General features: G+C 51.5%; 1 protein-coding gene across 1 annotated transcript in view; it reads right to left on the reverse strand.

The window, feature by feature from the left end:
* SLC22A23 (solute carrier family 22 member 23) overlaps positions 1-12,840 on the reverse strand; it is a 169,237-nt gene that overhangs the window by 39,364 nt on the left and 117,033 nt on the right. The window contains exon 4 of the mRNA XM_028122846.2: positions 4,161-4,329. Within this exon, the coding sequence (XP_027978647.1) occupies positions 4,161-4,329 (169 nt within the window). The remainder of the gene's footprint in view (positions 1-4,160; positions 4,330-12,840) is intronic.

A 12,840-nucleotide genomic window follows, 5' to 3' on the forward strand; every position in this document is an offset into this window, starting at 1 on the left:
CCTATTTTTCCACCCAGAACTTCGTGTGACTTCCTCTTTTTGATCACGTATTTAGGTGTTAGCCCTAAAGTCACTCCCTGAGAAATGCCTTTCCTGACCACCCTAACTTGCTCCTCTCCACCCCACTGATTTATTTCATGTCTTCAGAGTGGTGGTTATTTGGAAGAATATTATTTGCTCGAGTATGGGTTTATGGTCTCTGGGCTCCCTCCCACCCCCGTATACCCACTGTAATACAGATTTCAAAAGACGAGAGATTTTCGCTCGTATGTATGTGCAGTATCTAGAATACTTAGTAGCTAGGACAGCATTCGGCATGAGGTAGTGGTAACTACCTTAGTTAATTATTTGAATCAACTTCGTTTTCAGATTGCTCTGTTTCCTAGAGTTCCTGAGAGGCAAATTCCTCAATTTATAGTTTCAGGCCCTTAGAATGGATTCCCATAGACTCTGATTTTTGGCTGTGAGTTCATCCTTGGTAAGCATTTTCTTCCATGTGAGTCTCCAGTGACTCTCTGTGGGAGGTTTCATTCTTGAGCCAGAGGGTCCAACGAGCTTCACAGTTCCTCAGCCTTACAAAGCGGTTAGAATTTGGAACACATAGCCACGGGTGGTGCAGACTTCCTGGCTCCATGTCTTAGAGGTGGATCATTTCTGCCCACAGTCCGAGGCATCAGCCAGCTTTGGAGCTGAGTCCCTGTGGTGGGCAAAGACTTTCAAATACTGTTATTAGAACAGGACAGTTTGGAGTCCTGGCTTCATGCAAGGAGCTCAGTTATAAATGCATAAAGGGCCTGAGGCCTTAGCTCCAGCCCTTGGGACAGGTATTAAGACTCCAGCTCCCTGGGCCTCTTTCTGGTCCCCTTGCCCTGCAGGCTGCCTCTGTATCCGCTCCAGCTTGAATGTTCTCCTTGGCCTGGGCCCTGGGAGTTCCCCCTTTCTGGCACTGGAGCTCAGCACCGTGGGCATATTTGGTTGATGTGATACCTTATCCAGCACTGGGTGTGTGTTTGGAGGGTCCGTGTCAGTGCAGCCCACCCTGTGGACCAGAGGATCCCTTCTGGTCAATCTCCCCGCTTTGTCTTATTGCTCCCATGCCAAGACCCTGCGCGACAGCGACTCTGTGTTGTGCAGTTTGGTTTATGGTCCTTGCTTCCACATCTGCTCTTGGAGGGACCCCAAAGTACCAAGTACTCTGTAGGGTCCCCTGGGCCCCCACCATAAAGACTTGCTCATGAAAGGAAAGCGAGAGTGTCAGGGCTTTGTCATCCACAGCTGGCCTCCTGGCTTGTGCTGCAGCTGCCTCCCCACTACCCAGCGGCCCTCTTCATCCTGCCAAGCTACAGAGCCTTCGGGAGCAAGGGGCTTCCTACCTCCCACAACAAATGGCAGGAAGAGCGGCTGGCCAGAGAAAGCCGGTGATCCTTACGGAGCCTCTCAAGGCTAGAGGCAAAGGTGGAATGCGTCGCTCACCACCGATTTCTTTGGCCTGCCCCCTGTTACACCCTGGCTTCCACGCGGGGTAAGAGGTGATACGATTGTAGCTGTAAAGCCGCTCAGATTTATGAGCACTTAGTGTAGGTCAGACATGTGCCAAGCACCTTAGAGAATAATATAAATACAAAATGATTGATGCTGATCATAGCAGTTACATATTTGGGTAGAGCTGGTCTCCCCCAGACTGCAGCGCCAGAGCTGTGACCACACGGCACCAGTGACTTGGAACGTCCGTCCATCTGCTGGTCTGAGTACACATTTTACTTATCAAAGCACCCTGGCTGCCGTTTTCACTAGATTTTGTTTTTACATTTGTAAGTTTCAAAGAATTTTTTTTCTTAGGTTTTACAGTATATTTAAAGAAATGAGTGTCTTACCTGCCATTAAACCCTGATATACTTTTTAAATTTAAATAAAAAATACAACATGATCAACAGGAACCCCAGTCCTTTACCATGTGGGTCAGTCCCCCAGACCTATTCCAAAGCCTTCCCTGCCGTTCCTCCCTGCTGGGTGTCCTCCTACCCAGGGCAGGTGGGATAGCACCTGTGGAGACTTGAAGCCTAACTCTTACTGGAGTGTGAGCCACCAGGAGGTTGTGTCCATCCCTCCTCAAGGCCTCCAGCCCCCCCCCCCCCCGCCAGGGGCCCTCAGACAGCTCCGGGGCCCCTTGGGCGCTCCGGTGAGAGGGGCAGCAGCTGGGAGGATGTCAGATCCTCCTCACGGAGGATCCTCTAGGGCAACAATGCTCTCTCCCAGGGCCAGAGGCTCTCTCCCAGGGGCTCCAGGGGTCCGAGACAAGAGACAGAAGCTCAGGGAAGGCAGGAGATGGCACCGCATGTGGCTAAGAGTGGCCTGGGGTTCAAGGGCCAGCTGGGTGACCTCAGTTTTGCCATTTGTACGGTGGGGTGATGAAATATGAAGACCGAATAACCTACTATTTGTACAGGGCTTGCAGTTTGTGTGAGACATGAACATGGTATGAGCATCTGTTAAATAAATAAATGCCTCTGAATTCCAAAACAAGCAAGGTTCCGCTCCAGATGCAGCAAGAGAAGGAACAGGAAGGACTGCCTAGAAGACAGAAGGAAGAACTGCCCGTTCCATCCTGTTTTGGGCAACGATTTCATTCTTTGCCTCCTAAGCCCCTGCTGGAGGGAGCAGGAGGTCCTGAAATATGCACAGCTCCCACTCCTGCGCGGAGCGGGGGCGGCCGGGGGAGGGGGGGAGTGGTGGTGGTGGTGGTGGTGCTGTCCAGCCCCAGCTGGCAGGCAAGGCTGCAAGAAGCATGGGGAGGGGGGAACGGGGGGGGGCAGCTGTCCCCAGTGAGCGACTCCCCGGCAGGTGGCCTTTCTTCATCCCTTACAGCTAGCTCCCTGCTGCTGCGAGGTTCTTCTGATACAGTAACCAAGAGCTGGGCTCTGGAGGAAAATGCACCTGTTCCCTCACTCACCACTGTTTCTCTGTGGGATGACCTACTACCAGGGCGGGGCTGGGGCCCAGCACCATGAAGCTAAAAGGCAGGGGCTTTCTTCCCCTCCCTGGTACCTTAGGAAAGGAAGCCCAATTAAGGAGCCTTCTCTGCTCCAGTGAACACTTAAAGCTAACTGACTTCTTGCCAGAAGTTGGGTTTCCATTAGTGACCAAGTAAGAGCAACAAAGAATAGTATGTATTCTCTACAGTACAGTGGCTCCTACTCGCGTGTGGACAGTGTTGGCATGAAGAGGGCCAGGGAGGGGCAGGGAAAGAAAGAAAGGCGTTATTAAAAAAAAGAAAAAAAGGCTGAACACTCATTTTTTTTCCTAAACATCTCTCTATCCAAGAGGGGGGTTTTTCAACCTTTGCTAAACATCAATCCTCCGGGGAGTTTTTAAAAATCTAGTTGGCCCAGGTCACACCCACCAGCCTAGTGTGTTCAGTTGTTTTCTCCCTACAGCCAGCCAGCCAAAAGCCAAAGTTATACACGGTTCCCGAAGGCCTAGTGGACTCGTCAGGAGCAGGGGTGGACAAACTTCCTGTAACGGGCCAGAGAGTAAATATTCGGCTTTGTAGGCCAATGAGACTGTTGTACCCTCCTCAGCAACACCACTGTAGCGTGAAAACAGCCCGAGCTGACACGTACGTAAATGTGCGGGCATGGCTGTGTTCCAATAAAACTGTATTTGCCAAAACAGGTGGCGACCAGATTTGGTCCACGACTGTAGTCTCTGCCTGTCCCTAATCTAGGGGAGATAAGGGGGCTCTCCTAAATCACCCCTTGAACGTCTCCGTAGTCCCCCCTCCCAACACAAGAATCCTCCCTTTGCAAATCTATTCATAAAAATCCTATCAAAATAACCCAGCAAGCAGGCGTCCGGACAGACTGAGGGAGGGCAGGCTCCCGGAGCTGGGTGGAAGGCGCTCAGGGGCTCCCTCCACTCTCTTCCGCCCATCTCTGTGGGTGTTTCAACATTTCCCAGGATACCAGGTTTGAGAGAGGAAATTTTATAAAGGAGGAAAACGCCTTCACAAAAAAAGCAGAAGCTGAAACCAGTCAGGAGCTGGGGGAGGGCGGGCCCCCAGTGGTTGGCCTCACATGTCTCCCCCCCCGGGGGTGGGGGGCGCCCTTCAGAAAGCGTTTGCAGAAGCAGCAGGGGGTGAAGCCTGCGGGGAGGGTACTCACGACCAATAGAGCAGCATGAGCAGGAAGGGGCAGATGATGAGGGCCTGCAGGACCTGCCAGTCCCGGCACAGGGCGGCCAGCCCGGGCATGAGGAACTGCCCCGCCATGGCCACGAAACTCGCCACCATCGTGATCATGAACCGTTTTCCGGGGGGGCACAGCTCTATTCCTGGAACACAGAAGGGACAAGAGAGACATGAGCACCCTGCCCCGCAGCCTGGAGGAGCCACGGGTGCACCGGGGTCAGGGAACCTTCAACAACCAAGCACCATAGAAATCGTATTTATTTGCTGGCCGCCGCGAGAGCCCTACGTTGCATGTCAATGTTGAGATCCTTGTTTTTTACAGCTGGATGAGCCGAGGCCTGGACTGGGAAGGAAGAGATTGTTGCTCAAGGTCACAGAGCGAGTCAGCGGCAAAAGAGCGTAATTCAGAATTGCTGAGCCCAGACACTAGGAGACGCTGCTTTGTATGGGGCTGTAGTGTTTGCACTGCACAATTCCGCTTCCTCTGCTCTGGGGATGCTACTGAGCTTGCTGGAGGGCAGGATCCCTCTCCTGCCCATCTGCTGCCGTGCCTTCCTTGGGCGATGCTGTATCAGGGGACCCCCTCCACCTGGAACGTCCGTCTGCTCACTCCCGCCACCTGCACCATCCCTCCTTCTGGTCCCGACTCCTGTGCTCCTTTGGAACTGCGAGTTCCAGGCCATCTATTTGCACTGTGAGACCAAGACAGACCAAGTTGCACCATGGTTAATCTATCTGAACAAGACAAAAAAAAAAAAACAAAAAAAAACAAAAACAAAACATCAAAAAACCAAAACCCAAAAAACAATCAATAAAGCAGATTTGGTAGTAAGTTTCTCCTCCCTGCTGGAATTCTGCAGCCCACTGTGACATGGGGGTGTCGCACGACCCTTTCTCTGTCCCCACGAGACAGACAGCTCCTCTAGCAGAGGCATGTCTGAGTTATCTTCAGAAGTTCAAAATAGCACCACTGTCTGCCTTCACTAAATGTCTCCTGAATGCAGCGACACCATGGTCCCCCTTGTTGGCAAGAATCTATGCTCTGAATCTGACCTCGAGGGAAAAAAGACGGTCACAAAACCTTCAGCTGTAGCACCCAAGTGCCAGCTGTACAGATCCAGGATGTGAAGTCCTATACTCAAGGTCCTCCGCGCTGCAACGTAAGCTGAGTTTTATACATTCCCCGTCCCCCTGCCCCCCCCATAGAACATGTCGGTTTGTTTGCCAGTCTTCTACAACATGCAGTATTCCTGAAAGCTTGTTTTTTTTTTTTTTTTTTTTTTTTTAAGTATAGTTAAAATGACTTTCTAAAAAAGGAGAAAGACCCTTGGGAGAGAATACTTTTTGTGCCTGTTTCCAGAGGCTGTGGATTCGTGGCTGTGGCCCATCTGCTGGTTGTCTAGGGACCACAGCTGAGGTAGCAGGTCGAAAGGCAATAGGGAGGGGAGCAGGTTTGAGGGGAAAACAGACACATTACACTTGGCCACAAGGATGGAATCAGCCCTAACAAGAATAGGGCACCATGCCAGCCCATATCTACACCAGCTCACCTGCACGGAAAGAATAATAAAGTCATCAAAATTTCCACTGCCACTCTGTCACAAACAGATGATCATCACAGTGATGGGTGAGCGGGAGAGAAAGCTGGCCTCACTGCATATAGCTTCTAAAGGACTTTTTGCCATTTAATTAAGAAAACAGGATTAAGCAGCCCTCTCCCGGCCACTTACTGCGATGCCATTCCTTTCAATAGGCACGAGCTGGGTTCACTTAAAAGATCACTTCCTAGTGGGACTCGGGTATTCACTCCTGATCTGGCATTTCTGCTCTTAAAAATAATGGATCAGGGTCTTTTTAGAAAAGAGGAATGGGGGGCGCCTGGGTGGCTCAGTCGGTTAAGCGGCTGCCTTCAGCTCAGGTCATGGTCCCAGGGTCCTGGAATCGAGCCCCGCGTCGGGCTCCCTGCTCAGCGGGAGGCCTGCTTCTCCCTCTCCCTCTGTGGGCCGCTCTGCCTACTTGCGCTCTCTCTCTGCCTCTCTATCAAATAAATAAATAAAATCTTAAAAAAAAAAAAAGAACTGGCGCAGGTGGTAGCTTGCACTTAGTAGGCACAGGCAATAGATGTGCCATGGAAACCAGCAATCAGCATAAGCCAGGGTGAGTTCGCTGCTCAGGGCTCGGCACAGGTTTGTCTCAGAAGAGACAGTTTAGCACTTGGCCACCCAGGTAAGCTTTAAACAAAGTCAGAGAGATACTGTTCAAACAGCCGATGGCTCCATGTCAGTGGGCTGGCAGGTGCAGCGGGCATGGCACACAGCCTGTGGATTTGCTCTTCACTGCCTCTCTCTCTAATTCTGTGCCCTGGTAAGTATGAGACTATCCGAGACTATGGTAGCTTTACTACAGACCCCTTCGGGACGTCTCATCCCACAAGCTAGTCTACACTCCGTGCTATCGCATGAAGGATCACAAGGCAACTTCCCAAATGAGGGTGTGGGTTTGTGGAGGTCAAAAGAAATTCGTCGCTTGATGGGCAAATGATTCCACAGTCTGACTTCTCAGCAACCCCCCTCCCTAGCTGCAAATGACATGCTGTGACCAGGACATATGTCAGCGTTCCTGTCGACACGACAGTGATTAATTGTCATAGTTACTCTCCCATAGGGTTCTCTCGTCCCTCTCCCATAGGCGGGTGGAGGGTTCCTCTAGTTCCTTGTGAGGTCCTGAAGAATCTGCACCCCCCGGAGCTTGTTAAGAGATGCAGAATCTCAGGCCCCACTCGGACCTCCAGAATCAGCTTCTGCATTTTATCAAGATCCCCGGATGACCCCTTGCAAGGCACCGGCTCACGATACTTCCCCCAAACGGTTACCCTCACCCACAGCGCGAGAAATGTTTTTCCTTCCCAGACAGTATCTGAGAGCTGAATAAGTAACATCATTTTCTGACTGCTCCACTCCTGCTTTTGCAAGGACTCTTAGCAGAGATTTCACTTTATTTCGCCAGGTAGAAAAATGGACGAGCACTCTAGTTGATCCATATATTTTAGCATTCCCGCCAGGGCAATGGAAAAAAAACACAGCGCTTTGATCTAAGGACACAGGTATGACACTTGCATATAATAACCTTTCTGCCTTGACTCACCAGAAATCCTCTCCAAACTGCCTGAAATCCACTACGTTCTGAACGTGGCTATAAAGTTGTTTAAAAAAAAAAAAAGCAATTATCAAAGAACGGCAGGCACTTTAGGCTTCCCATTAATCACATGTTCCTTTTGGATGATGAGAAATCAGTTTTCCTGAAGTGGAAGAGAGGAAGAAATACATCACAGCGTTAAAGCCTTGACTCCTGGCATCCGGTAGCAGGGGACAGGGACGGGCAGGTAGGTGGTTTCTGCCCACAGGGGGCCTGCTCCCGGCTCTGCAAACAAGAGCATTCGGTGCAGGGGTTCACACACCTTGGAGATGCCTACAGCTATGAGGCCAGGGCCACTGGCCTCGGTCTTCAAAGGCAGGAGGGACGTCTGGGTGTCTCAGTCAGTTAAGCATCCACCTTCGGCTCAGATCATGATCCCGGGGTCCTGGGACCGAGCCCCGCATCGGGCTCTGTTCAGCGGGGACCCTCTTCTCCCTCTCCCTCCGCTGCTCCCCCTGCTTGTGCTCTCTCTCTGACAAATGAATAAATAAAATCTTGAAAGGCAGGGAAACCTGCTGGCAGCAGGGAATGGTGTCCCAGTGGCCCTGCCCCCTCAGGACCTGGGGATCACAGAGAACAGGCCACCCACAGGCAGGCAGCCACAGCTCTGCACCGCTAGCTGGTTGGCAGCACCTGGAGTGGCCCGGGCGGCATGCCATGCACTTTTGTGGGAGGCCCGCCCTGAAGTCATCTTAGTAGGTTTTCACTTATGGGCAGCAACTACCCCCCCTCCTTATGTAAAACAACTAAGGGCCACACACACAAAAAATCATCTTAGGTGAAGCATCGTAGATTCAAATGTGAAAAGCCTGGATTCTGATGCGAGACAGCCTGCGCCTGAATCTGTCCCCACCACTTCAAAGCTTGTGACCTTGGTCTGGTCATCTGTGAGCTCTGTGCCTCAGTTCTGTCATCTGTAAAACGGGCTATTGTGGGCATTAAATGAGCATAGAGTGGTTGCACATAGAAAATGTGACATGTTGGCTTTTCAAAGTAATAATATGGATTATTACCATATATAATAATATAATTATTGCCAAGTCACTTTTTGGTCTCATCTGACCTCTTTATTATTCACCTGATCTGGTGAATTTCAAGGTAGGATTGAAGGACTGACCCGGCTGGCTCAGTCCGTAGAGCATGGGACCCTTCATCTCAGGGCTGTGAGTTTGAGCTCCACACTGGGTATAGAGATTACTTAAAAAAAATATAAATGAATAAATGAATGAATGAATCGATTCAGGGTAGGAATGGGTTTTGTTCGAAAAGACTGAATAAGAAAACCTACAATGACAGTCTACACTCTTTCTTCTCCATATATTTTATTTCATGGAGATTCTCTCAGGCCTAGCAATAATCCATCAACTGAAAAACAGAACCAAGTGAACCAAGAAAACCACATCAGAAATCCCTACTCTTAAATGACTTTTTCCCTAATGCCTTAATGGAGAAGGCTGAAAAGCTACACTTCTAAGCTTGTTAGACGTTGACGGCAGAGGAATTGCAGAACGTTATGAGAGTCAAACAGCATGGAATTAGGCCTTGGCAGAGGCATTTGGCCTGTAGAATGGGGGAGTCACAACCACAGAAGTCTGAGCACGCCGGTACAGGGGCAGCCCGATGCTCGTCTGTGACGCCTACTGGAAATATGGTGTTGGGGCGGGAGATCTTTTCAGAGGATGTGCTTTTCAGAAGCTTTCAGATCCTTACAAATTTCCTGGAGGAGGAGAAGCGTGCTGCCCAGATTAGTCATTCCGGGTGATAGAGGACAAAGACCCAAGCAGAACCAGATCATCAAAGCTGAGGGTCATTAAACGGCCCACAGCCTCTCCTCAGAAGGAGGTTGGGAGGGTCACTGTGATGGGTCAACAAGTGACTAGGCTAGGTTCTCAGGGATTCAATCAACAGTAATCTAGGTGTTGCTATCAAGGTGTACTTATCAAGGTGTTCTGTAGATGTGATTAAAGTCCACAATCAGTGGCCTTGAAGGAAGGGAGATTATCCTAGATAATCTGGGCAAGCCTGACTCAATCAGTAGCAAGGCCTTACAGAACAGAGCTGAGGCTTCCCTGAGGAGAAAGAGAACACCCTGCCTGTGGATGGCAGCTCCATCCTGTGCCCGAGTTCCAGCCTGTCTTTCTTGCCAGCCTGCCCTCTTTTCAGATTTCAGATCTGCATAACCTGCTCCCACAACTGTGTAAGCCTATTCCCTGCTGAAAATCTCTTCCTGTATATCTCCTCCTGGTTCCGTTTCTCTGGGTGAGCCTCGATACAGAGGTCAGGCTTCTTACACTCTCACGAGGTCACACGGGGTCCCCCATGAAGCCCTGCCTCAAAGCTGCTGGCCCAGCCGGCACCTGGCCCTCCTACAGTGCTCTCAGTGTGGATCGACACCTCCCACCCTGCTTCCCTTCCAGGCCATCCTGGACCTGGTTCCCCAGCCTCATCTAGGTCAAAGCCTATGAAGGTGGCCGCATCATTCTACTCTCCTGGTTAAGCACACAGATGGATGACAAAATGGCACTGGGGACAGGCAAGGGCACGCAGCGTGGGCATCCTTCATCAGAGAGGCGCCAGGCAGAGGAAAGCTTTAGAGTTGGGGGTGCGGGCAAGGTGTAAGAATTAAACGTCAGAGTTCAGGAAGGATTTCATCAATTCTGCACTAAGAAGAAAACACCATGGTGGCTTTTATCTTTGTTTTGGGAGCAAGAGGTTAGGGAGAAGATGCTTTGTCCTGCTGACTACCTCCCCGCCAGAGATTTGGGGGTCAATCTGCAAAGGGAATAAACATCTCTCCAAGGTCCCATCCAGCTTGGAAATTCCATGATCCCACAAGAGCCACTATGAGGCTTTATATGCAGGCGGATCAGACTTTAAACAATCTCCCCCTCGACGTGATGTAGAGCAGAAGTAGCTGAAATTAGTCATGTGGTCTGAATGGTTCTAAGACTGCAGAGCTCCAGGGGTGGATCCAGGGGGCTCCAACACTCGAACCCAGCTCCACTGTGACCTCTGAACCAGGAGCTCCCCAGTGTGGCCTCCACGAACTCCATGGGCTGATGCCAGGACACCTCTGGGGGAACCTGGCTGATTAGGAGGTGCTACAGGCAGAGCCTAGAAGTCAGGTGACAGCTACAGAGCAAAGCTCTTCTAGGGAATGCCCCTGAACGTCCACCAAGAACCTCAACATGTGGAATAGCCTCCTTTGGCTAAAACCAAAGGTTCTGCCTTCTCATTTATGCCTAAAGGTGTCATAATGTTCAGCCTGATGGGTTTTAAAAGTTTAGCTGGTATTCAATGCCCAATAATCTAGAAACTCCTTGCTGATACAATTTAATTAGACACAAAATGCCCCGTTCAGATAGAGCAGAGTCTCCGTGGATATGCACGCTCAGCACCTGCAGATGCCCCTGACCCGCCGCTCAGGCCCCCTTAGGGGAGTGCGGCGCTGTTGCACCAGAGGCGCTCCGTGTGTTGAGAAGCTTCCAGGCAAGGAGCACTAGGTGAGAGGCAAAGCTGTGCAGGCAGCAGACAAACTCATCCACTGCGTTGGTGTCGGTGTCTAAGGGATTTGCCGGCAGGAAATAGTCTCTTCTCACCTTCTCAACCCCCGCCAGCACACTCACCTAACTGTTCACTGGGTTTCGGAATTATGATTGTTTGATTTAAGAAAAAAAAAAAAAACCATTTTAGAACCAGGCTTAAGAAGACCCGTCCCATCCTTCTATAATATGTAAGTGAATAAACACAGCCCTTTTCTTTCTTACAATATTTATTCCAAAAACTGAAGTCTGTGTTTTCTTGGGATTGCTAACCGCTCCTAGCTCTTCTAAAATGAGCCTATGGGATTTTTCTGGATCAGAGTTGGCCAGCAGTGAAGGAATATATGGAGTTGGCTGACCACGTCTACACCAGAGAACAAGGAAAGTGCGCCCTGCATGGGGGAGCTCAGTTGAGGTCCTGGGATGGCGGGCAGCGGGGTTAAATGCCTCCCCTGCCTCTTCCGGCCAGGTGAAGCTACTCACCCTCTTTGTGCTCCTTGTGTGCTTCTGTCATCTATGAAGTAGATAATAACTGTACCCCCCGCACACAGGCGCCTATCTAGCTGCTGTGGAAGGCTTCCTACTCACTGTTGGCCTTATGCACCTCAGGCCGCTTCCGTGAGGCTCTGGGTGGGCGCATGGAGCCAAGAGACTAACTCCAGTGAATTCAGTTCTTCCACAAGGGACCTAAACTATGCTGGGTTTTAGGAAAAACATGGTCAGAACCCACCCAAACCATGTGATATGATGTACAAGCTCCCTAGAATAGGATTCTTCTTTCTCTGGCTAGCAGGGAAAGCCGACAAGCCTACTTGGAAAGAATAGCCTCTTCTGGGCAGGGCCTTCACCCCAGCCGAGGCTGTGAGACGTGGCGGGGAGGGTGAGGCCCGAGCTGTCCCTCTCGTCCTGCCTCCCACTTCCCTCTTGCAGTGCTTCATGCTAGCCAGGAAGCCCATGCCCAGGCCTGCCTCGTTGTCCCTCACTAATGCATACGGGAGATTCCAAGGCAAAAAGCAGAGGAGCCTGCAGGGAGCAGAAATAGGCCTGGAAGTGTATAAAAGCACACACTCTGGGGCACCTGGGTGGCTCTGTCGGTGAAGCGTCTGCCTTCGACTCAGGTCATGATCCCAGGGTCCTGGCCTCGAGCTCTGCATCGGGCTCCCTGCTCAGCGGGGAGGCTGCTTCTCCCTCTGCCTCTGCCCCCCCCCCCAACTTGTGCTTGCCCCCTCTCTCAGGTAAATAAAATCTTTACATTAAAATAAAAGCACACACTGCTCCTCACGGGTTCAGCACACTTTTATCGTACATCCTACTGCACGAGAACAGCCGGCCCTTGCAGCTTCTCTCGCTGCACGGCCCCGGGCCACTCTGACGGGCCCCAAGACACCTGTCCACATAGCATGAGCCGTCCCAAGGCTCGGGAGAGGGAGGCGAGACCAGCTCAGGAAAGGACAGCATCTCCCCACACTGTATTTAAGCACCAAAATTAAACATGATTCCTGGAATGGTCTGGGGAATGAGAGACTACGGCAACACAGTGCTGACTGGCCGCCACATGAGGGGCAAGGCCACACAAAGGCCGATGGGGCCCCTGCGACCACACCGCCCAGCCCCGTGCAAGAGCGCACACCATTCACCCAGGCCACTCGTCCAAACCCAGGGTCCTTACAAAGGGCGTCCACTCTCCCTCTCCTCTGCCATCAACCAGCTCAGCAGCACACGGTGGCCGCTGGAGAAAAACTGCCCCTTGTTGCAATACCACCTGCCTCCCTGGGGCACGGACTTCCTCCAGCCTGGCTTGGCTCGGCCTCCCGGGTGCTGCTGCCCACCCGGGGGCCACCAGAGGCCCCTCCCAGCAGCCCCTGAGCCCCTGGGGGCTCCCCCTCACTCCCTTCCCAGAGAGGAAGACGACTCTCT

Source organism: Eumetopias jubatus, unplaced genomic scaffold (genome assembly GCF_037043125.1).
Source record: "Eumetopias jubatus isolate StellerSeaLion01/CBP00866 unplaced genomic scaffold, mEumJub1_p1.0 scaffold_6, whole genome shotgun sequence".
In the NCBI taxonomy this organism is placed as follows: domain Eukaryota; kingdom Metazoa; phylum Chordata; class Mammalia; order Carnivora; family Otariidae; genus Eumetopias; species Eumetopias jubatus.